Source organism: Caretta caretta, chromosome 1, assembly GCF_965140235.1.
Source record: "Caretta caretta isolate rCarCar2 chromosome 1, rCarCar1.hap1, whole genome shotgun sequence".
NCBI classification, from domain to species: Eukaryota; Metazoa; Chordata; order Testudines; family Cheloniidae; genus Caretta; species Caretta caretta.
In genome coordinates, this window is record NC_134206.1 from 340,900,656 (window position 1) to 340,925,960 (window position 25,305).

Sequence of the window (25,305 nt, forward strand, 5' to 3'; positions counted from 1 at the left end):
AGGTAGGAGAACACACCTGTTTACAATCACTATCCTTGAACCTTGTATAAGAATTTCAGGATCATTAAAATGTCAGTTATCTATTTTTACATAATTCAGAGGGATCTATGTTGAAACATACTAAGCTATTGTGTAATGAGCAAGTTAGTCAGTTTGTACAAATCCCTTTCACGCTCTTTCCCCCACCAAAGTTATACATTGAAAAGTAAGGGAATAGCTTGTAAGATAAGGAAAAATAAATGTAATTCATTTTAACAGGCTTGTTACAGTCATTTATCATAAGAAAAGTTGGTAAAATACTTTTAAAAAATTATATAGAAAAACTGTTACCCACAAGGAACCACACTACCTGAAGCAAATATGCGGAGTAGTGGAGAGCACACCAAATAGGTCTGCATTCAATTATAATGAACTCTTTGGTGTTGATCATGTATCCTCACCATAATTACAAGGGCATTTGGTATTGGTACATTTTATTAACATACTACGTTGAGAAGATAAACCATCTAAACTTATTACTGTTGAGTATCTGATACAGGCTAGCAGTTAATGTTAAATACATTGGAGCTAAAAATAATTTCCAGATTCAGTACCACAATGAAGGGTGTAAGGAGGAGGGTTAAAACCACTGGAAAAGTCATTTGAATCAGTGGGAGGCACCAGTGAATAGGATAAATAATAAAAATGAAACTGATTACTTCTGTAATAATGCCTTGCACTTTTAGGGCCCTACCCAAGGCCCACTGAAATCAATGGGAATCTTTTCTTTGACTTCATAGGAGTTGGATCAGACCCAAATATGTCTTGCATCTAGAGTTCGCAAAGTTCAAGTTATGCAGGGAATCACTTACAGGATCTGCAACAGTGTTTGTTGTTGTGTCCCAGTCCCCAGATGTAACCCCTGGATAATTACTAGCATTTTGTTGAAGAAAATATGCTTAAAGGCTACATATGCTTAAAGGTTAGATGGATGTCTTGATCTGTATGTATGAATATGTGAAATTTGGGATTGCTTTCCAGTTCTGAGGGTACTGTACTCACAGTTACAAGCTTTCATCACGTCACACTCCCCCTCATATCCGGCCTGGGTCAGGGAAACTAATGATCCAACCAGCGGACCAAATTTGGTGACGAATCGTGGTCACATTCTACCTGAGGCATGTTGCTCATACTCTGAGGAGGAGGAAAAAGATGGATTCTGTCACTTCTGAATATTGAGCAAGTTTGTCTAGGAAAGGATTGCCATCAACTCCTGAAAGTCTGTGGTGTTTTTTTGCTAGGTATTTCAGATTCTAAACTTAGATACCTAGACCTAAAGAGAGAGTTAGGGTTCTGTCAATAACTTAGAGAATAAGGAAACCCTGCAGTCCGTTTTTAAGGAGTGCTGACCAGGGACTTCCAGATGGGTCTCCAGCTCAGGCAGAGATTGGAAAACTGAACTATATTTCTACAAATTTACATTGTTTCCTGCTTTCAGAATTAAACTTGTTTCTAAATGAGCAAAGTTCAAAATGGGACACCTGGAACTATACCTCTCCAAAAGTTTTGAATACGGTCTCTTTAGTTTGTGGTAAACACCAAAAAGAATTTAGCCAAGAGTGTGGCTGTGAAGATGATGTGTTTCAGGAACAACGTATAGTGAAGCTGCTTGTTCAAATTCACTTGTTTATTATTAGTTGGAATGCTGGCTGTAGGCTGCAATGGATAATACTTGTGTGTAGGCTGAAAGATGCTTCTTTTGAACAAACACAATCTTTGTTTGAATGATTGTGCTTCCCCCTTTTCTAATTGCAGTGATTCCATTATAGCTATGTGGACTACAAAACGACTTGGCTATCTGAAGCAGTTGGAAAAGAGGAAAGAGAAATTTAGCATGTTTTACGCCACTTACTATTTACTTGATACAGTAATATGATCCAAAAATAAATGAATTTATGACATGAAGACTAAGACAATGTATAATTGCCAGGACCAGACAGGAAATCAAAATCTAAAGAATGGTAAAATATTTTAATTTAAGTGCTTTAATTTAAGAATCTATAATTCTTATTTAGCTTCCTTAAGAATTAGAAGAGGTTGTTTACTATCCTAGCATATCTAATTTTTGTTTTACTTTGCCGATGGATATCTAATAGTACTAAAATAAAGCACCCTGGCTTTAACAATAGAAATTTGAAGAAATGTAATTTAAATTTTAATACCATTTCTTTTCTGACAAATCTTATTATTTAAGTGGTATTTCAACTTTTTTCCAACCTAATTTTAACTTGTTTTCACAGCTCAGAAAATCTGCCTTTGAAGTAAGTGTGTGTGTTTGTGTGTGTGTGAAATAAATACAGTAAAAGGGGTTTAATATTTTCCAACACCTGTTTAGAACAGGTTTAGTGTGTGTGTGGTGTGGGGGGACAGGATATTTGCCATGATAAATTATTATTTTTATAATGGAGAGACAAGGTGGGAAAAATATTTTTTTATTGGACCAACGTCTATTGGTGAGAGAGACAAGCTTTTGAGCTACACTGAGCTCTTCTTCAGGTCTGGGAAAGGTACTGACAGTAAAGGTACTGTCACAGCTAAATACAAGATCAAACAAATTGTTTAGCATAAATAGTTAGCACATATTCTAGGGACCATTCAAGGTACAGTGGCCTGTTAGCACCTCTTTGAGTCATAGGACAAAAAGGAGGGTTGGTTAGTGTGTTACAGATTGTTTGAAATGAGTCATAAATCCAGTGTCTCTATTTAGTCCATGATTTTTAGTGTCTAGAAAAGTAATGAATTTAAGCCCTCAGGCTTGTCTTGTGAAAATGTTGTGCAGGTTTCCTTTGAGGATGACGACTGATAGGTCAGATATAGAGTGATCACTTTGTGAAAAATGTTCACCCACCGGTGATACGGTGTTTTTGTCTTATATCATTTTCCTGTGTGACTTTATTTGAGAGCATAGTGATTGTCTGTTTTCACCCACGTAGTTGCTATTGAGTCATTTAATGCACTGGAAAAGGTACAGCATGTTATGATAGGCATGTGTAGGACATATGGATCTTGAAGGGTGTGTTGGGCAGGGTGTTGATCATTGTGGCAGTGGTGATGTGTCTTGGGACTTTGTATCTGTTGTTCTGGCAGGGTCTGGTGCCATTTTGAGTTGGTGTGTCCTATTCTGTGGGGAGCTTGCTTCTGATGATGAGCTTGGCGAGGTTGGGGGATTTTTGAAGGCCAGGAAAGATTTCTTTCAGAATGGGGTCCTCATTGCATAGGAGGAGTTGTAATTATTTCACCTGATCAACATCCTCTACAGCAAACAGGGAAAGATTAAGAATGAGCTCTCAAAACTGGATACTCCCACTGAAAGCATCCGATGAAGTGAGCTGTAGCTCACGAAAGCTTATGCTCAAATAAATTTGTTAGTCTCTAAGGTGCCACAAGTACTCCTTTTCTTTTTGCGAATACAGATTAACACGGCTGCTACTCTGAAACCTGTAATTATTTCATGATACTCCATATGGGTTCCAGTGTGGGTGGTAGGTGACAACAAGAGGTATGCGGTTGGAGGGGGTTTAATTTCTGTATTGAATCAGATTTTCTCGGGGTATTTTGATTGATGTGATTTACTTCTGTGGTGCAGTGTCCTTGTTTGTTGAAGGCGGTTTTGAGTGCGTTACGGTGTACACCTTGGATTTTCTCCTTGGAGCATAGTCTGTGGTATCTGAATATCTGGCTGTAGATAACAGATTTCTTGGTGTGTTTGAGGTGGTTACTGGATCTGTGAAGGTAGGTATAGTGATCCGGGGGGTTTCTTATAGATGGTTGTCTGTAGGGTTCCATGGTTGAAGCTGATCGTGGTGTCCAGGACGTTTACTGGGAGTGTTGGAATGGGAGTGTTCCAGAGAGAGTTTAATAGATGCATGGTGGCTGTTGAAGTTGTGGTGGAAATCTGAAGGAGTTTGTCATCTGTCCAAAGGATGAAAATGTAATCGGTGAATCTCAGGTGTTTCATTGGTTTTGTTGTATTTGTTCAGAAATTTTTCTTCAAGGTGGCCCATGAGGCAGTTGGCATATTGGGGAACCATCCTAGTACCTTTGGCTGTTCCCGTGGTTTGGACAAAGTTTTTTTTTTAAATGTAAAATGATTGTGGTTGAGGATGAAATGGATGAGTTTGGCGATTGTCATGTAAATATTTGAGGCAGCCAGCTATGCCGTTATTGTGAAGGATGTTGTTGGTGTACAGGGAAGTGGCAACCACCCCTTCTCCCTGTCCCCTGACTGCCCCCTGCCACCCCATCCAACCCCTCCTCTCCTTCTTGATTGTCCCCCCTGGGACCCTTGCCCCCATGTTCCCTGCCCTCTGACCGCCTGGACCCCTATCCACACCTGCACCTCCTGACCACCACCCCAAACTCCCCTGCCCTCTATCCAACCCTCCCTGCCCCCTTACTGCGCTGCCTGGAGCACCGGTGGCTGGCGGCATGGCTGCACCAGGCAGCCGCGCTGCCTGGATGGAGCCAGCCACTCACTGTGCAGCACAGAGCACCAGGTTAGGCCACGGATCTGCAGCTGCCCTGCCTGGCAAGAGCTCGCAGCCCCACCGCCCAGAGCATTGTACCAGCGGCGCAGTGAGCTGAGGCTGCAGGGGAGAGGGCTAGCCAGCCGGGCAGGAGAGTCCCGGGGGCCGGATGTGGCCTGTGGGGCCATACTTTGCCCACCTCTGCTCTAAATGCTGCAGAGTTTGTGGAGGAAGTCAGTTGTGTCCTGGAGGAAGCTTTGTGTGGTGAGTGGTTTGAGGATGGTTTCCAGGAATCCTGATATTCTTCGGTCAGAGTGCATTGGCCAGTTATATCAGTTACTCACTGTAAAGTACTGTGATTTTAAAATAGGAAGGGAGAATGAATATTATTGTCATTAAAAGAACCCTCTGATTTGACCACACAGTTTAAAAAAAAACCCCAAACCCTCCAAACATCATTCTGAGATGAGCTTTGAATGTGGTGTTGCAGATGCAGAACAGCTGTTAATAGTGCCTGCAGTTAGTAGTTTATACCAATGCAACTGGCTGTTTGTGCTGTGGAATGTGCAAGCAAGCAAGAATTTGAGTGAAGTAATGGGAAATAACTTTGCATCTTCCATGGCTCTTTGGTTCCTTTTTACCCCTGCAGCTGCAAATGAATCATGGTGAGGAAAATGACAAGATAGTGGGGCACTCCATTTCAATATATATGAAATAATATGATCCTTTTTACTTTTATTGCACCTTTCATCTGAGCACCTTGAAGTTTACAGAACTAAATTAACTTAGTCTTTCAGCAGCTAATTATAACTAGCAGATGGAACTGAGGCACAGAGAAGTAAGTAATAGTGAATCACTGGCAGAGCTGAGATTATAACCTAGTTCACTTAATTCCCAGACCAGTGCTCTCTGATAGTCTTTTGTTTGCAGGGTGGTAGGGCAGTTTTTGGACATCTTAAAATTCAGTAACTTTCTCATAACTTTAATTGCAAAAAATTCAATGCCGTGCTTCAGCAGCCTGTGCTGCTCATGTTACTAGGTCTTCTGTGCTTATTTGGATTAGTGTTCCGATTATGGCCCTACTAAAATCACGGTCCGTTTTGGTCAATTTCATGGTCATAGGATTTTAAAAACGGTAAATTTCATGATTTCAGCTATTTAAATCTGAAATTTCAGTGTTGTAATTGTACAGGTCTGTCAAGGTTCCTCCCCCACTCTGAACTCTAGGGTACAGATGTGGGGACCTGCATGAAAAAACCCCCTAAGCTTATCTTTACCAGCTTAGGTCAAAACTTCCCCAAGGTACAAAATATTACACCCGTTATCCTTGGAATGGCCGCTACCACCACCAAACTAATACTGGTTACTGGGGAAGAGCTGTTTGGACGCGTCTTTCCCCCCAAAATACTTCCCAAAACCTTGCACCCCACTTCCTGGACAAGGTTTGGTAAAAAGCCTCACCAATTTGCCTAGGTGACTACAGACCCAGACCCTTGGATCTTAAGAACAATGAACAATCCTCCCAACACTTGCACCCCCCCTTTCCTGGGAAATGTTGGATACAAAGCCTCACCAATTTGCATAGGTGACCACAGACCCAAACCCTTGGATCTGAGAACAATGAAAAAGCATTCAGTTTTTACAAGAAGACTTTTAATAAAAAATAGAAGTAAATAGAAATAAAGAAATCCCCCCTGTAAAATCAGGATGGTAGATATCTTACAGGGTAATTAGATTCAAAAACATAGAGAACCCCTCTAGGCAAAACCTTAAGTTACAAAAAAGATGCACAGACAGAAATAGTTATTCTATTCAGCACAATTCTTTTCTCAGCCATTTAAAGAAATCATAATCTAACACATACCTAGCTAGATTACTTACTAAAAGTTCTAAGACTCCATTCCTGTTCTGTCTCTGGCAAGAGCAGCACACAGACAGACCCTTTGTTCCTCTCCCTCCTCCCAGCTTTTGAAAGTATCTTGTCTCCTCATTGGTCATTTTGGTCAGGTGCCAGCGAGGTTACCTTTAGCTTCTTAACCCTTTACAGGTGAGAGGAGCTTTCCCCTGGCCAGGAGGGATTTCAAAGGGGTTTACCCTTCCCTTTATATTTATGACAGGTCCTGATCCAAAAAGGAGTCACAAGGTTATTGTAGGAGGGGGTTGCAGTACTGCTGCCCTTACTTCTGTGCTGCTGCTGGCGGCCGCGCTGCCCTCAGAGCTGTGCAGCTGGAGAGTGGCAGGTACTGTCCAGGAGCCCAGCTCTGAAGGCAGAGTCACCGCCAGCAGCAGCACAGAAATAAGGATGGGTTGGTATGGTATTACCACCCTTACTTCTGCACTGCTGCGGGCGGGGCACTGCCTTCATAGCTGGGCGCCCGGCCAACAGCTGCCGGTCTCCAGCCGCCCGGCTCTGAAGGCAGCATAGAAGTAAGGGTGACAATACTGAGCACCCAGTAACTCCTTTTGGGGTCAGGACACCCAATTTTAGAAACACTGGTCTCCCCCCTGAAATCTATATAGTATAGGGTAAAAGCACACAAAAGACCAGATTTCATGGTGGGAGACCAGATTTCATGGTCTATGATGTGTTTTTCATGGCCGTGAATTTGGTAGGATTCTAGTTATGATACTTGTAGCAGAGAATGAAATGTGGAACATTGATTGGAGGGAGGCGAATCTGAGAAACTATAAATGACAATGGGTAGAGAAAGTGGGGTAGGTATCTTTTATCCATAGGGAAAGAGAGATACTAGTGTTACTCTCTAGGGAGAGAACATTGTGGTGTATTAAGTTTCTTGAAGGCCAGTTTATAAAATTATAAAGGATTAATAAATGATAAATAGTTGCTTTAATAAATGGTTAATCAGTTGCTATATATATATATATACTCCAACATGTCAATAGGTTACCTGTAGCCAGGGTTCAAAATCATCTATAATTTATAATCCTCTATAACACATACCACTCATATCTGTAACATGTTTATAGCATCTTTTAATCATTTATTCACTCTTTATGAACTACTTATAAAAGTACCCTTAATGTGAACAGGGATCCAGTCCTTAAATAAAAATGTATACATAGAACTGTTTTATAATCATCAAACAACCTGAGAAAATATGTTGTGCTGATATATTGTCCCATCTACACAGTTGTGTTGTGTCTCAGCTTTCAGTATTCTTCTGAGGTAGCTGTGTGTGTGTTCACTGAAGGGCTTGTGAGATTGACATGTTCTGTTTTAGTTGTGTTAAAGGTTAGACTTTGTAAATTACATTGCAGAGAGCTGAATTGTTTAAGTACCATTTCTTCTTCAGTGATCTTGTTCTTTGAATGGTTATCCTGAAAGGAAAAAACCCTTAATGGGGTGGGGGCGGGAGGGGGGACCCTTCATTATAGTACGTTCGCATGCAATCTTATTCCAGATTATTTTTTAAAAGTAGTGTGGTTTATTCTTTATTTTCATTTGACTACATTATTCTTCTCTGTTTCCTTAACTGATAAATATGGTTGCTGTATGCATTTCAGTAGCTAAGTTGCTGCTGTGTTCTACTCCAGAGATAAATGCTTTTCAGTTATATATTTATTTGTTTTACTACATCTCACTTGCTTTTGTTTAGCACCTTCTGTCCCTTCCTAGGTTCACTGGAATTTTCTTTTACTTTCCTAGAATACTTCAGGATTATCTATTTTTCCAGAGTTGTCTTCAGTTATCTGTCCTCTCTCTCCTTTTTCTCTGAAAAGCATTTCAGTGAGAACTGCTTGGTGCTCAGTTCTTTAAGAATCAGATCACTTGTGTAGGAGTCTAAATATGGATTTAGGAGTTTTAGCTAGAATTGTCAATTTTCTACTCTCACAAAACCAAACACCCTTGCCTTGCTCCTCCTCCAAGGCCCCATCCCCGCTCACTCCATCCTCCTGTCCTTCTGTCGCTTGCTATCCGCACCCTCACTCGTGCTCATTTTCACTGGGCTGGCTCAGGGGGACTAGATGTGAGTGGGGTTGAGGGCTCCGGGGGGGGGTGTGGGCTCTGGGGTGGGGCCTGGTATGAGGGGTTTGGGGTGCAGGAGGGGGCTCTGGGGTGGGGCAGGTGTTGGGGTACACGGTGTGTGTGTGTGGGCTCTGATATGGGGCTGGGATGAGGGAGTTGGGGTGCAGGAGGGGGATCAGGGCTGGGGCAGGGGATTGGGGTGCCGGGGGGGCCTTCAGGGGCGCAGGCTCTGGGAGGCGCTTATCTCAAGCAGCTTCTGGAAGCAGCGGCATGTCCTCCTCCAGCTCCTATACGGAGGCTCGGCCAGACAACTCTGCGTACTGCAGACGCCTCCCCCCCCAGCTCCCATTGGCTGTGCGGAGCCCCCTGGCTGCCCCTACACATAGAAGCCAGAGGGGGGACATGCCGGCTGCTTCCCGGGAGCCGCGGGGTGCAGAGGCTAGCAGGGAGCCTGCCAATACTGCTGCGTGGCGCTGTCACCCGGACAGTCAACGGCCTGGTCAGCAGTGTGAGGATCCCTTTTCGACTGTGTGTTCTGGTCGAAAACTGAATATCTGGTTACTCTAGTCTTTGCTTTGAATATATTTTTAAAGAAAATCTTGTCCCGTATGTATAGGAAATCTATTTTATGTCAGTTTTAGAGGTATCTGTGATGGGTTGGATCACAGAAAACCCCTTGGGAACTGCAACTGATGTGCTGGGACTACCTCTAAGCCCATTTTCCCTGGCAGCTTGGGACTTCAGAACCCTGCTTGGTTGTGCCAGACATGCTAGCCTGCTACAAACACAGACCCAGGTCTGAATCACGTCCCACACAAGCTGCAGGCTTAACTGAAAACAGCTTAAGAAGTGTTCCTGTCTTCAACTCAGATGCCCAGCTCCCAATGGGATCCAAACCCCAAATCCATTTTACCCTGTATAAAGTTTGTACAGGGTAAACTCATAAATTTTTCGCCCTCTATAACATTGATAGAGAGAAATGCACAGCTGTTCTCCCCCCCCCCCCCAGGTATTAATGCATATTCTGTGTTAATTAATAAGTAAAAAGTGATTTTATTAAATACAAAAAATAGGATTTAAGTGGATCAAAGTAATGACAGACAGAACAAAATTAATTACCAGGCAAAATAAAATAAAACACGCAAGTCTAAGCCTGATACAGTGAAGTGAGCTGTAGGTCACGAAAGCTCATGCTCAAATAAATTGGTTAGTCTCTAAGGTGCCACAAGTACTCCTTTTCTTTTTGCGAATACAGACTAACACGGCTGTTCCTCTGAAACCTGACAGTAAAAGTGATTATAGATTAAATCTCACCCTCAGAGATGTTCCAGTAAGCTTCTTTTACAGACTAGTCCCCTCCTAGTCTGGGTCCAGCAATCACTCACACTCTGGAGTTACTGTCCTTTGTTCCAGTTTCTTTCAGGTATCCTTTGTGGGTGGAGAGGTATCTCTTGAGCCAGCTGAAGACAAAATGGAGGGGTCTCCCAGTGGCTTAAATAGAATTTCTCTTGTGGGTGGAGACCCCTTCCTCTTTCCTATGCAGAAACCTAGCTACAAGATGGAGTTTTGGGAATCACATGGGCAAATCAAGTGTCCATGCATGACTCAGGACTTTACAGGTGGCAGCCATTGTTCACATGCTACCTTGAATGTCCTCAGGTAGACTTCTTATATGGATTGGAGTCTTCCAAGGTTCCATTGTCCATTAAGTGTTTCTTGATTGGGCACTTAACTTGCAAATTCCTTTATTAAGAAGCTGACCAAATGCCTTACTGAGGCAACTTAAAATCAAACAAGTACACAGCCAATATTCATAACTTCAAATACAAAAATGATACATGCATACAAATAGGATGAATATGTTCAGTAGATCATAAGCTTTGCGGAGATATGTTACATGGCATATGTAGCGCAAGACATATTCCAGTTATGTCATATATAGATTCATAAGCATATTTCCATAAAGCATTATGAGGTCCAACGTCACAGTAACTTAAATTTGAAGTTTTTGATTTGTTTTCCTCTGAGACCAATATGCTGGACTCCCTAACAGGTGGAGAAATACAAGAGTCTAAATATTTTTAAAACCTCTTCTAAAATATTGTTTTCATTTTAAAATATGGCACATGCAGCAAACCTGGTTGTCATGGAAGTTTTATTGATATTCATTTGGGATGTCTGCCATAACTCACTTGTGGCTTTGTCACTCGTGAGTAATGCTGACATCCGAAACTCATTTGCTTTCCTTTTACAGAAGATCTATTTAGGCCTCAAAATGTGTTGCCTACATCTCTTGAATAAGGCTATGTAATGTTTTGCCTTCCATCATCAGCTTGTTTCATCAGGGTGTCCAATCCTACTTCCTGTTTTCAGAAGGTATTCTAACTCTTCCTGAAACAAGAGGATAATCCTACACCCCCAAGTGGGGGAACAGGGAGCAAAATAAGTTGTCTGTGCTAAATATTGCTCAGATAGCAGAGGAGGAAGCAGTTATACTGCTGATTATACCTGTTGTGATTAGGGTTGCCAACCCTCCTGGTTTTGCTGGGAGTCTCCTGGAATCAGGCTCTATCTCCCAGAGGCTACAGGAGCCAAACCAGGAAATTTTAGGTGCTAAAAGTCCGGCAGTGCAGCGGGGCTAAGGCAGGCTCCTATGGCCCCTGGAGTGTATGGGGGAAGCAAGAGGTCTCCAGCACTGGGGGCAGCACGTGACTTGGTAGCTCCCATTGGCTGGGAACTGCAGCCAATGGGAGCTGCAGGGGTTGTGCCTCCTGCAGCGGGGCTAAGGCAGGCTTCCTGGCTGCTTCTTGGAGTGGCGCGGGGCCAGAGCAGCCAGGGAGCCTGCCTAAACCCCACTGTGCCGCCGGTGGAGCCCTCACCTCTCCTGCTCCCCAGCCCCCTGCCCCTTCCTGCACCCAAACTCCCTCCCAGAGCCTGCACACCTCACCCCCTCCTGCACTTGAACCCTCGGCCCCAGTCCAGAGTCCCCACCTCATCCTGCGCTCCATCCCAGTGCCCCAGCAAGTGAGTGAGGAGAGTGAGAGATGGAGGGAGGGAGGCGGGGCCTTGGAGAAGGGGCAGGGCCTCAGGGAAGGGTGGGTGGGTGGGGCAGGAGTGTTTGGCTTTGTATGATTAGACAGTTGGCAACCCTAATTCTGAGGCCAGTCCACACCTACCCAGTTCAGCAGGCCTTACTTTCCCTTTGATTAATTTAAAAATAGAAGATGAGGCGCAAATAAGATAGCTGCTACTTTCTAATGCTCTGTATGAAGTTAGTTGGCAGGAATCCAGTTTTTTTGGATAAGTGAACACATCTAAAAATACTAGCACTAATTGGCACCTTTGTTGCCAGCCTCAGAAGAGAGGTCAAGTATTAAATGGGCTTGGAAGTTTTGGGTTTCTTCAGGTCAGGTTGGAGGCCCATTGGTACATTAGAAACCTGCACTGGTGGTATCAGTACTGTTCCTGTTCTGTGGATAAATAGGGGACTTAATCTTTGAAGCCTGTCAGTATATATCTGTAACGCGAAGTATAAACATATCTTTTTTCAACCTTTATTACTTAAGGTTAACCTTTGGTTTTAATTTGAAAGTAGCACACAAATGTGGAAAAGTCAAATGTACAAGATGAGCTGCTTTATTTCTAAGTGTCATTCTCTGAGTGTTTTCCCTGCTAATATAAAAGGAACGTTCTCCTCTCCCCACCACTCCTCCATATTCCGTGTTTAGCTATTAAACATATGCTCATGAATGATTATAAACTGGCTGTGATTAGAGCCCTTTAAATAACCAGGAAGTTTGTTTTTCATGTGTTTTTACCTGTGGATTTTTAAAAAAATATCTTTAAAGAAACAAAATCCAATCAATACCACAATGGACCATGACAAATGTCATTATTGTTAATCATCATTCATATATTTTAAGGCGACATGGAACTGTTATGTCTGTCATGGCCTCTATAATGTAGACCATTACTGTCACTTGGGGATTCCTATGTGTAGCTCACCAACTTTGTGGTTGAACTAAAATATGTCGTAGAAAGATAAGTCACTTCTTAATCTTCTCCTTGATTCAGAAGATTAGTTAAATAGATTGAGTTCCTTTAGTCTCTCATTGTGAGGAATGTTTTCCAGTTTTCCTTAATGTTCACAAATCATTCTTATAGTTCTTCTTTTTTCCCTTACTGTCTCCAATTTTTCAATTCCCCTTTAAAAGCATGGACACAGTATTTCACTAGTGATCTCACCAGTGCTGTACACAGGGGTAATATATTGCTCCTTCTCAGTGTTACCTTGGTTAATACATCCAGGTATTGTGTGTGTTCTTTTTTGTGACATCATCATGGAGTAGGAGCTCATATTCTGGTGGCTATCTACAATGACTTTCAGAGGAACAGCCGTGTTAGTCTGTATTCGCAAAAAGAAAAGGAGTACTTGTGGCACCTTAGAGACTAACCAATTTATTTGAGCATGAGCTTTCGTGAGCCACAGCTCACTTCATCAGATGTGTACCGTGGAAACTGCAGCAGACTTTATATACACAGAGAATATGAAACAATACCTCCTCCCACCCCACTGTCCTGCTGGTAATAGCTTATCTAAAGTGATCAACAGGTGGGCCATTTCCAGCACAAATCCAGGTTTTCTCACCCTCCACCCCCCCACACAAATTCACTCTCCTGCTGGTGCTAGCCCATCCAAAGTGACAACTCTTTACATAATCAAGTCGGGCTATTTCCTGCATAGATCCAGGTTTTCTCACTGGATCTATGCAGGAAATAGCCCGACTTGATTATGTAAAGAGTTGTCACTTTGGATGGGCTAGCACCAGCAGGAGAGTGAATTTGTGTGGGGGGGTGGAGGGTGAGAAAACCTGGATTTGTGCTGGAAATGGCCCACCTGTTGATCACTTTAGATAAGCTATTACCAGCAGGACAGTGGGGTGGGAGGAGGTATTGTTTCATATTCTCTGTGTGTATATAAAGTCTGCTGCAGTTTCCACGGTACACATCTGATGAAGTGAGCTGTGGCTCACGAAAGCTCATGCTCAAATAAATTGGTTAGTCTCTAAGGTGCCACAAGTACTCCTTTTCTTTTTACAATGACTTTGTAGTCCCTTTTGAAGTCACTGTTTTCCAGAATACAGTCCCATATCCTGTGAGTATGGACTGCATTCTTTTCTTGAGTTAGGCTATGTAAAATATGTTTTGATTCTTTGCATCCAGCCATCCAAGTGACCCTGATTGTTTTGTGTCAGTGACCTGTCGTCATTGTTATTCACTCACTGCCAATCTTGGTCATATGCAACCTTGCTTAGGAATGAATTTATATTTTCGTCCAGGTCATTGATAAAAATATTGAATAGCATCATAAGAACAGATCCCAAAGGAACCTGATGAGTTGATAATGTCCCTTTACCAACTCGGATTGATAATTCCCCATTGTCAACCTCATTTGAAATCTTATCAGTTGGCCTTTGAATAAATCATTGATTTTTTTGAATAATGCAAATTTTAAATCAGAAAAGTTTAGAATGTTTTTAATCATAATTTTTTGTTGTAGATATTCCATACAGTACTACGCCTAAGTGATTTTGTAAATTTTGCTTTTCATTGTGATAAAAGGTGGTAAAATTATTATTTTTTTTTTTTTGGAATTGCGCAGATATTTCAAAAATAACTTTTCTATCAGATTTCTGTTTTTAGATTTGACTCAATGCTGAGCCATTATGTAACTTCTAACTTGGAAATATTTAAGCACTCTTTCTGTAAGGAAGACCATGCTATGTCCTTTATCTTCCAAAATATAACCGGTTGTCCCCATTGCAAGCTGCTCTCCAATTTTTGTGTGTGGATGAATTAACATATAATTAAATTAGTTTGGTATAGCTTAATAGAAGGTTGAGAATAGGCCACTTCCACCTTAATTGAATTGGCTCGTTAGCACTGACCTTCCCCGTCTCCCCCCCTTGGTAAGACAACCCGCATCTTTTCATGTGCTGTGTATTTATACCTGCTTACTGTATTTTCCACTCCATGCATCTGATGAAGTGGGTTTTAGCCCACAAAAGCTTATGCCCAAAAACATTTGTTAGTCATTAAGGTGCCACAAGGACACCTCCTTGTTTTTATTGAAAAGGACAAGCTCCCTGGCCTGAGGAATTTACACTATAAATCACCCGATAACATGAGGAAATATGACTTCAGCAGCGATGGTGAGGAAAGGAGGAGAGATATAACAAAGGGAATGGAATATAGTTTTGGAAGATGTGGGGAGGCTGTGGAAAAACATCCCACAGCAGCATGAACTTTTGGTACTTCTGCCCTCAGTAAGGGAAGGTTCATTTGAATAGGGACATAGTTCCCCAAAATGTAGAATTCATGTCTTGATCCTGTTTAGAAATACATTTCTAGAGTTTCAGGAGTGAAAGCAGGGTTCTACATCTTTACAGTTGTCTGCCAAACAAAGATTTTGTCTTCTAAGGCTGGGATGCTGTAAAAACTTAAACTTAAAGTAGCATTTTTCAGAAACATAACTACAACGTTAAGCGAGAAGTTACTGTACAGGTACTGTATGTTGCCCGAAACCTGATTGCAGATGGGACACCTGCACGTTTTATTCTATCAGCTGTGGTTTTAAAAGAACAAAAAAAGAAAACCACCACATCAAATGCAAAACTTAATGTGTTAAGAATTTTCTAACAGCAATTACCTTTAACTGGCTCCTTGGTTAACATAGTAAAGCTTTTATTTTTTTTCCTTTCATATTAAGGGATACTTAACTCTCATTCATTGCTCATTACAATCCATTTGTTACAGTTAATCTTGTATTGAGTTAAGCATCAGTAAGAAAATGTGTTCTTCTCAAGACTGTTCTGCCTTTATTTGTAATCTGGTTAGTGGAAATATCTAGGAAAGCCATTGTCCTGGAAAATAGTCATAGTAAATCGCATAAGGAAATATAAGGATGGAACAAATATTGAAAAGTATGTCAATAAAAAGTCTCTTCTTGGAATATGATGCTTTTATGTAGAATCCCTTAAAATTTACCATTTTTCATGGCATATACTTTTGGAGTGTTCCCTTTCTAGAGAAATAATACACTACAAAGATGCTCACTTCAAGGAATAAATGGTGAATGAAAATAGAGTGTTGAAATGAATGTATTTTTTAAATACCAAATGTTTTTTGACAGCTGTTTTTTTCAAAGTTTATTGCTATTTGAAAAAAAAAAAGATGAAAATCTTCCATTGGTGGAAGATTGTTTCCTTCATTAATTCTGATGCCATAACCATTTTTGAATTCGTTACTTGATCGTTGTCAAATGTTAGTTGGTAAGATATCTTAACTTTCTTTCATCTTACATGCCTCCTTTACCACTGGAAAACTAAGGGTTGAGTTTACTTTTTACTTTGTGATTGGAGCCAGATAAGCTAGTCGAGTTGTTCATGCTCTCATTTTATTTTCTACTCCCTTCTCTCAGTCAACAAGATCCTTTCTAAGGGTATGTCTACACTACAAAATTAGGTCGATCTTATAGAAGTCGATTTTTAGAAATTGATTTTATACAATCAATTGTATATGTCCATACTAAGTGCATTAAGTCGGCGGAGTGCGTCCTCACCACCGTGGCTAACGTTGACTTTCGGAGCGTTGCACTGTGGGTAGCTATCCCACAGTTCCCGCCGTCTCCCCTGCCCATTGGAATTCTGGGTTGAGCTCCCAATGTCTGATGGGGCAAAAACATTGTCGCGGGTGGTTTTGGGTACACGTTGTCAGTCGCCTCTCCCTCCGTGAAAGCAACAGCAGACAATCGTTTCGCGCCTTTTTTCCATACAGATGTCATACTGCCGTCAGCAGACGGTGCAGTAGGACTGCTAACCGTCATGATCATCCACCGCTTCTGCTGCAACTCTGCTCTCCTGCTTTCCTGGTACCATGAATCCACCTCTCAGGTCCTCTCGTCGTTCTGTATAAATACCTTATTCTCGTGGCATCCGTTGTCATCCACCGCTTCTGCTGCAACTGTGCTCTACTGCAGACGCTATACTATGGCAAGCATGGAGCCCATTCAGTTCACCGCTGCTGTTGTGAGCATTGCAAACACCTCGCACATTATCCTGCAGTATGTGCAGAACCCGCAAAAGCAGGCGAGGAGGCGACGACAGTGCGATCATGATAGTGATGAGGACATGGACACAGACTTCTCTCAAAGCACGGGCCCTGGCAATATGGACATCATGGTGGCAATAGGGACAGACTCATGGAGTGGAACGCTGACTCTGGGCCCGGGAAACAAGCACAGACTGGTGGGAGCGCATAGTGTTGCAGGTCTGGGATAATTCCCAGTAGCTGCGAAACTTTCGCATGCGTAAGGGCACTTTCATGAAACTTTGTGACTTCCTTTCCCCTGCCCTGAAACGCAAGGATACCAAGATGAGAGCAGCCCTTACAGTTGAGAAGTGAGTGGCGATAGCCCTCTGGAAGCTTGCAATGCCAGACAGCTACTGGTCAGTTGGGAATCAATTTGGAGTGGGTAAATCTACCGTGTGGGCTGCTGTGATCCAAGTAGCCAATGGAATCACTGAGCTGCTGCTATCAAGGGTAGTGGTTCTGGGAAATGTGCAGGTCATAGTGGATGGCTTTGCTGCAATGGGGTTCCCTAACTGTGGTGGGGTGATAGATGGAATGCATATCCCTATCTTGGGACCTGACCACCTTGGCAGCCAGTACGTAAACAGCAAGGAGTACTTTTCAATGGTGCTGCAAGCACTGGTGGATAACAAGGGATGCTTCAACAACACCAACGTGGGATGGCCAGGAAAGGTGCATGACACTCACATCTTCAGGAACTCTGGTCTGTTTGAATAGCTACAGAAAGGAAATTACTTCCCAGACCAGAAAATTACCATTGGGGATGTTGAAATGCCTATAGTTATCCTTGGGGACCTAGCCTACCCCTTAATGCTATGGCTCATGAAGCCATACACGGACACCCTGGACAGTAGTAAGGAGCAGTTCAACTATAGGCTGAGCAAGTGCAGAATGGTGGTAGAATGTGCATTTGGACATTTAAAAGCTTTCTGGCACAGTTTACTGACTAGGTTAGACCTCAGCGAAACCAATATTCCCATTGTTGTTGCTGCTGCTTGCTGTGTGCTCCACAATATCTGTGAGAGTAAGGGGGAGATGTTTATGGCGGGGTGGGAGGTTGAGCAAATTGCCTGGCGGTCAGTTACGCACAACTGGACACCAGGGCGATTAGAAAAGCACACCTGGGCGCCCTGTGCATCAGAGAAGCTTTGAAAACCAGTTTCATGACTGGCCAGGCTACGGTGTGACAGTTCTGTTTGTTTCTCCTTGATGAAAACCCACCCCCTTGTTTGACTCTCTACTTCCCTGCTAAATTTGACCTAAACTCGTAGGGTAGACCAGGGCTAATGCTCTGACCCCAGTGCTACAGTGAAATGTTACTTCAGTTAGCTGGAAGGCCCCATCTCCTCGCATGTGTCAGACCTATCATCCTGATGTGTCATGCTGTTCCCGCTGCACTAGCTCTTTCTTGCCCTAGCTTCAGTTCCTGATATGACCCGTCTCTTCCTTCACTGCTTCCTTGGGAATAGCCAGTGTCCTAAGAGTTCATTCGAGTGCTGCTACTTTAATAGTTCTGGTGTATTCTAATCCTGCAACTTTATGAATCTTGGGAATTACTCATACACTGTTAATTTTAAATTTTTTTTAGAAGTGGTAATAACGTGCATTGTAGCATTACTTGCGATATCTGAGTTCTTAAGGGTAAGGCACATGTGGAAGTTGTAGCCCTGAGGCCTTCAGTCTTCCAGTTCTTTTCAAGATTTAAACGTCCATCTTTCGGAAAGGTTGGAGAAAATACTTCAGCATTGGCATGCCAACCCTTTTCCACATAAGATAGCATTGTAACATCTCAAATCATGATGGATGTAATTTTAAAAAGGAGAAAATCAATGAATGATTTCACTATGGTTAGTGAAAGTTGTGAAAGAATCACAAAAACTCAGTAGTGGTATCTCAGAAGTTCCTAATGCATCTTATCACAAGAAGCTTTAGCTCTTCCGTTTCTTATAATTGTATAGAAATAAAATATGTTGTTAGATTGCAGGTTTGAGAGTTGAAGTTACATCTGTTCAGCAGTTGGAACAGTGCACAATTTTATTGATCTTGAACAATATTCAGATTGTTACTTTTCAGGTTATACCACCATATTTCATTTCACTGTATTTATTTTGGTACTCCTGGGACCTAATGTCGGTGTGATAAGATTTATTCTCTAATTATTTTTCAACAGTTCTCGATTACAGAGAGAGTAAACCTCAGTTACATTTTATTTTAATCCTGAACAGATTCAGATGCCGAACAGGATGCTGCTGTCAAACTTGCCCAAGAACGAGCTGAGATAGTTGCCAAGTATGACAAAGTAAGTGCTCCTGTTAATAGTGTAATTTTGTCATTGACTATTAGAAATTGAAATGTGGTCTTCCTCTGGCAAGTTCAAAAATGAATAGCCTTCTCTAAAATATTCTGTGTGATATTCTGCATCGTGTTCAGTACACATTAACATTAGGAGAGCTTGCTTTATTTTTTTTCTACGTGTTTTTGGTGATGGTTTGATGATCTTAAGTTTCAGATGTATGTAAGTTGCTTCAGGGCTATTTTAAGATTTTTGTCATTTTTCTTTCACTTGTATTGAGGTGCCTGTGTCTTACATCCAGTAGGGTTTTATTTATTCTGATTGATGCTTTTTAGTCAAACCAAGGTATTGATCTAGAGACACTATTTTTTTTTGAGGATACACATACTTTAACTCTTTATTGATGCATGATAATATAAATTTAATGCTAAATCAGTAATGGCAATCAAAAAGAAAAAAAACCCACATTGATTTGCTATTGTAACCTATTTTATGTAAAGAAAATAATTTCAGCCTGTGATGTTTTTGAACCATATAGCAAGTAAGACTGTCATATAATACAACTGGATTATGCATGCCTACATCTTACTCGCATAGTCTTATCACAGTATCATTGGTAGCCATACTACATGCTAGACCAGTGATACTCAGACCTCAGTGGTTCAAGAGCCAAATTAGTGATCAACATTACTCAGCAGAGCCACAGTAGTACCTGGCTATAGTAATATATGCATATTTAAATGGTATGACGGGGAAATACTTAGTTACATGCACACATATTTATATCTATAATACATCTATATCTATAAAATAGTAGTATATATTATTCTCACAGCAAAGAAGTTAATAACTTAGTGCAGGTTGATAACTTAATTGGTTAGTAACATAATAAAAGCATCCTTATTGGTTAATAGCTTAGACTGGTTAATAATTAAATCACACAGTGTTTTAATATGTGTTGCAAAGAGCTGCAGGAGACGCATTAAAGAGCCATTTGTGTCTCCCAAACCTCAGTCTAAGCCCTGGTCTACACTGGGGTGGAGGGGGGTAGTTGTCGATCTAAGTTACGCAATTTCAGCTATGTGAATAACATAGCTGAAGTCGACATACTTAGACCTACTCACTGCAGTGTCTTCACTACGGTGAGTCGACTGCTGCCACTCCCCTGTCAAATCTACCTGCGCCTCTCGCAGCGGTGGAGTACAGGAGTCGACAGGAGAGCGCTTGGGGGTTGATTTATCGTGTCTAGATTAGACATGATAAATTGACCTCCACTGGATCGATCGTTTCACACCAATTCAACGGGTAGTGTAGACATACCGTGAGTATGTACTGTGCTAGACGGTAATTTGTGGAGGTAAGGAAACATCATGCAAAATTTTATATAAAGTAAAGCTGTATCTATATAATGTGGAATATGTATGATTTTAAGGGAGCCATAGGGATTTTCTTTTCATGGACATTTGTTTTGTAGCAATAGCTTTAGTACAAAGTTGGTAGCAATCATGGCTGAAAGACTGTTTAGTTATAGTGGTGCAGCAGTGCCACTATAGTTGAGGTTGCATCACATCATCTGTTTAAAGGTTGACCTTGCTAAGTAATCTAGAATAGACAAACTTTTTCAGGTTTCTTTGAAAGTTGGTGTGCCTCTGAAGTGTGCAGGCTAGCATTAATGACTTAAACTTGGAGTCATTTGAGCCAGGGGTTCCAGATATGTAAGCTCAGAACAAAATAGAAACTTAAAAAAATGGCTAGGTGGTGTGTGTGTGTGTGTCTGTTTTTTTTCAATATATATTTTATTTTACTTTATTTTCATTGTACAGAGCTAGAGGTCAAACTGTTGATATGATGACAAGGAACCCAGCAGGTCAAAATGGTTCTAATCTGTCACATTTTACCCAAGGTAGTGCACTAAATCTTTGGGTACCCATGCTGAAAACAGTATTTAAGAAAATATAAATTTTTAATATTATGCATGCATCAATACAGAAAATCAGCTAGAAGGTTAATGTTCTTGCCATTTTATAAGCTTTAAAACTTGATTCTTGTAAGCACTCTAAAATCTGAATAGTTACTTGTATTACACTGAAATTTAGTGCCCCTCATGGGGAGCATGGGACAGGACAGCATTAGGAATTCAAATTCGCAGTCATTCAGCCAAGGAGTTCCTGAATTGCAGGCACTTTCAAAAATTGTTTCCTAGTGCTGTCTTGTACTGAGACACGTTAATGATTGGATGAATCACGATGGCTGTGAACTTACCCGTCAATTAATATAATTAAGGATAAGTTAATCACAAGCCCCCACCTAAGACAAAAGCAGTTTTTTTTTTTAAACTGAGCAGCTGGAGGTTGCTACAATTTGTGAGTCAGGAGTGGCAGTTTTATTTTGTGGGGAATGTAATTGAAGTCTTCCAGTGGGAAGGGAAATTTGGATATGTAATGCATCCTGGGAGGGGAGGGGCATTAGGGGATGAAGAAGTGGGGGGTTAGGGGAATAGGGATTTGGAGTTCCAGCAAGGGGAGGTGGCTATCAGGAGGGAGATAAATGGGGATGGTGTAGGAGGCAAGAGAGGGTGGGGGCACACTCCCTAGCTCTTCCAGTGTACCCCAACCTTCCTGCACCCTAATCTTCCTGCACCAAACACTCTGCCAGTGTACCACAACTCCTGCACCCCACAGCGTCAGTGGACTTCAAGCTTCCTGCATCTCAACCCTGCCAGTCCACATCAGACCCCTGCATTCCAGCTCCCCATTCTCTCCACAACTCTGCGAGTGCACCCCAAACCCCTGCACTTCCAGCTCTACCATGATTCTGATGGTCCATTCAATATTCTGGGAGACAGGAATTCTTATAAAATAGCCATCACAGCTGGCGCTAATGGAGACCGTTTCCAGCACCTTTATCACAGGGGTTATTGAATGTATAGGCATCAAAGACTGGCCTTACCCATGGAGGAGGCCTGGGCAAGTCAGTGCTGAGGCATACTGGCTGTCAGAATGGCACCTGTCATGAACAACAAGGATGTGTGTGCATACACTCTCATCAGCTTTGATTTATCATTAGAAATTGCCATCTTCTGTATCACTCAGGCTTGTATGTAACCTTGGGGAAATCTTCGTTGCCTCCCTCTCACTCCTCATGTGCAGACAGTATCTAACTGTGGCTGCTCTTCATTCACATATGTCTAAGACTCATCATTTTCTTTCCGCCCATACAGCTAAAATGCTGCATGATCTCCCATCTTCACGACTTCAGCCACCTCCACCACTTCCTCAGACCTCTGTGACAAACATATTACTCCCACCCATTCTACAAAATGCAGCTGCTAAAATAATCTTTCCCTGTTGATCAGTCCATATCATTCCCTCCCTTTTTAATCTCTCCACTAGCTCTCCCTTGTCCACCACATCAAGTTAAAGACACATCTTGTCCTTCAAAGCCTTTTAAAATATTGTTCCTCACTACTCATCTGTTCTTCTTTTACCACATTGCACTCCAACTCCACCAGTGACCTTAAGGGTTGTATGAAAAAGACAACCTGATGAACTCTTCTGCAGTGGAAATACTGTTTACAAGAGTTAAGTTGGTGGGATGGTTGTGGAGCTTTCTCATCCTTTGTAGGTCAGGTTGGGAGTTCTGTGGTGGTGGTCTGGGGGACAGATATAGAATATGCCTTTAACTACAGAACTCATGTCCTGTCTTTTTAAGTTTTAGATCAGCTTGCTATGTGGTGTCATAAGCCTTCATTGTTGCCTCCCTTTCTCTTTTTAGGGACGAGAGGGTGCCCAGATTGAACCTTGGGAAGATGCAGACTACCTTCTTTACAAAGTCACAGATAGATTTGGTTTTCTACAGTAAGTTGCTAGTTTGAAAAGGAAATAAGATTAAAAGTTTGTTACATCAAAAAATACTAATAAGTTGTATGCCTAATTGGTGAAAGTATTGATTGCGTAGTTGTAATAGAACTGCTGTGAGAACAGAATTACATTCAATGTATACATTTTAAATGGTCTTGCATTGTGGTTTTTCTGTGTATTCCCAGCTTTTTTCATTCTATGATTGAAATTGATCTGTTGTTGGGAATAGAAAGGTTTTGGACTATTTTATTTGGGTGTGAATGTTGTATTTAGTTACAGTGGATACTTATAATGCATCTGAATTAAGATTTGATAAGTTATTTGTATTTTTTGAATTACAATTAAAATTTGCAATGTTATTGTAGCCATGTTAGTCTAAGAATATTAGAGACTTGAAGAAAAAAGCTCCGTGTAAGTGCAAAAATTTCTCTCACCAATGGAAGTTGGTCTGATAAGATATTACTTCACCTAGTTTGTCTCTCTAAAATTAAAATTGTAATATACATATAAAATACTTGAAAAGTGAAGATCAGAAGTTTTGAAGCCCTAGAGAGGGAAGCTTCTTTTTATGTTTTTACTAATTTTTCCATCTTTTTCATTTTAAAAAGTGTAGGAAATTCCATACAAAATTCTACACTAATAAAGGAAGATCCTGACTCTGCAAAGACATATGCCTGTGGTTCAGGTTATTCACTGACTAGTCCCATTAAAGTTATTGGGACTGTTCATATTGTGTAAAGTTAAGCTTGAGCATAAGTCTTTGCAGGGATGGGGCCTAAAATTTCATAATTAAGCACTCAAAATCAGGAAATGCCAGAATCCAGATTGTGTGCACTCCTGGTGCATTCCAATATAGACTTGATCACATACTATTTATTAAAAAAATAAATTAAAATACAGGATTAAATTGTAGTATGTGATATTGTAAGTTAAGACCAGTATAACAAATGTACAAAAGGAGGCAGAGGGAAGATTGGTATTTCTTCACTTTTCTGTATACAGTAACACAGTCATGACAGTCTGTTAACATTGTCCGTTAACATTGACTTCATAGAGGACTGGATCAGGACATAAATACGCCTCAAGACCTGGAAATGTCTTTACCAAAGCTGCCTGTGTTCCATTAGTGCCTTTAGATGGATGTAAGAGTATATTATTAGAAGACCAATTTACAGATATTGAACAGCACTGAATGATTTGCTAACCTTTCTACTAGCCAGTCAGGATTCTTCAGCATTTTTAGGCCATGTCTACACTACAAACTGTGGTGGATGCAAGTTACGTTGGCATACAGCCACTGAAGATTTTATATCGCTTGGGCTTTTGCATACTTGGCTGCTTGTGTCGGTGCTGGTGTACTCACCAGGGGTGCTTGTGTCAATGCAAACTGTGGTGCATCATGGGTAAATGTCCCAGTGTGCCACATACCACCATTGGGTACAGTGCTTTTTGGGAAATTTTTTCCACGTGTTGTGGGATAGAAATGACTTGCCCAGGAATTTCTGGGAGCTAGGGGTCAAGTTCCAAGCATGCAGCTTTTTCCATCTCAGAATACCATACATATTCCATAATTTTCATGCCTTTTAAAAAAATAATCCCACAAATCCACATGGCACTTTTCTGTCTCTGCAATCTCTGACAGAAGCATGGAGCCCACAGAGCTTTGCAGTATTCTCGTGAACATTGCAAATACAGGATTCATGATTCTCCTGTGTTTGCAGACCTGCAGAATGTACTGCAATAATGAGGGATGTGAGGATTTCTTCTAGGCCAGTTTGCTGAGGGACATAGAGACAAACAATTCAAGGCTATTGGTGGTGTTCCTGGAGCAGCTGCAAACCAGTCCGTACATGGCACTTCACTGAGAAACAAGCACTGACTGGTTCTCCATGCAGTCAGTCATATTGCCCCACCAAGCCCTTTGTTCGCGGTCTGACGCAGCACTGGTTTATGGGATCTCACAGAATGTGTCCTCCCTAATCCTCTTCTTTCTCTTCCTCCTCAGTGTTCTGCATAGGTTGACCATAGCTCTACGCTGTTCAGGATGTGGTTTCACTGTGTCGCTGTAGCAGGGTATTTGTCAGCTGGAGACAAATTTGAGCATAGACACATGCACAAATAAGTTCATGTAGGTGACTTACGTCAACCTAACTTTATAGCATGGACTAGGCCTTAGCGTTTCATGGAAAATTTGTCCAACAGTGTTTAAAAAAAAAAAAAAATAGTTCAGAAATTGGGAAGTCTAGATGGTTTGCTGGCTGGTGAAGACATTATTTAAAAGACCTAATAAATATGTTCTCATAGCATTCTTCCTCACTTCCTGACCATACTGTTCTATGTTGTTACAAGCTGTTAATTAGCTGTCAAATTTTGCCTTGGGGGTGGTTTTGCTTCATTAGTGGTGGGTGAATTACTTCATTATTCCAGAGTTGGGTGAATTGATTCTTGCATATCTGGTTTATAAGGTGTTTTTGAGTCAAGTGGGATGAAAGATGGTGTACTTTATAA

General features: G+C 41.4%; 1 protein-coding gene across 7 annotated transcripts in view; it reads left to right on the forward strand.

Moving 5' to 3' along the window:
• The window catches only part of USP6NL (USP6 N-terminal like), a 218,382-nt gene that overhangs the window by 83,966 nt on the left and 109,111 nt on the right, over positions 1-25,305 (forward strand). For 6 of the 7 annotated variants that reach the window (XM_048836606.2, XM_048836608.2, XM_048836607.2 and 3 more), the window contains 2 exons: positions 18,870-18,943; positions 22,712-22,794. The exons of the other annotated variant lie outside the window; for it this stretch is intronic. In XM_048836606.2, the coding sequence (XP_048692563.1) occupies positions 18,870-18,943; positions 22,712-22,794 (157 nt within the window). The remainder of the gene's footprint in view (positions 1-18,869; positions 18,944-22,711; positions 22,795-25,305) is intronic. 7 annotated transcript variants of the gene reach the window in all.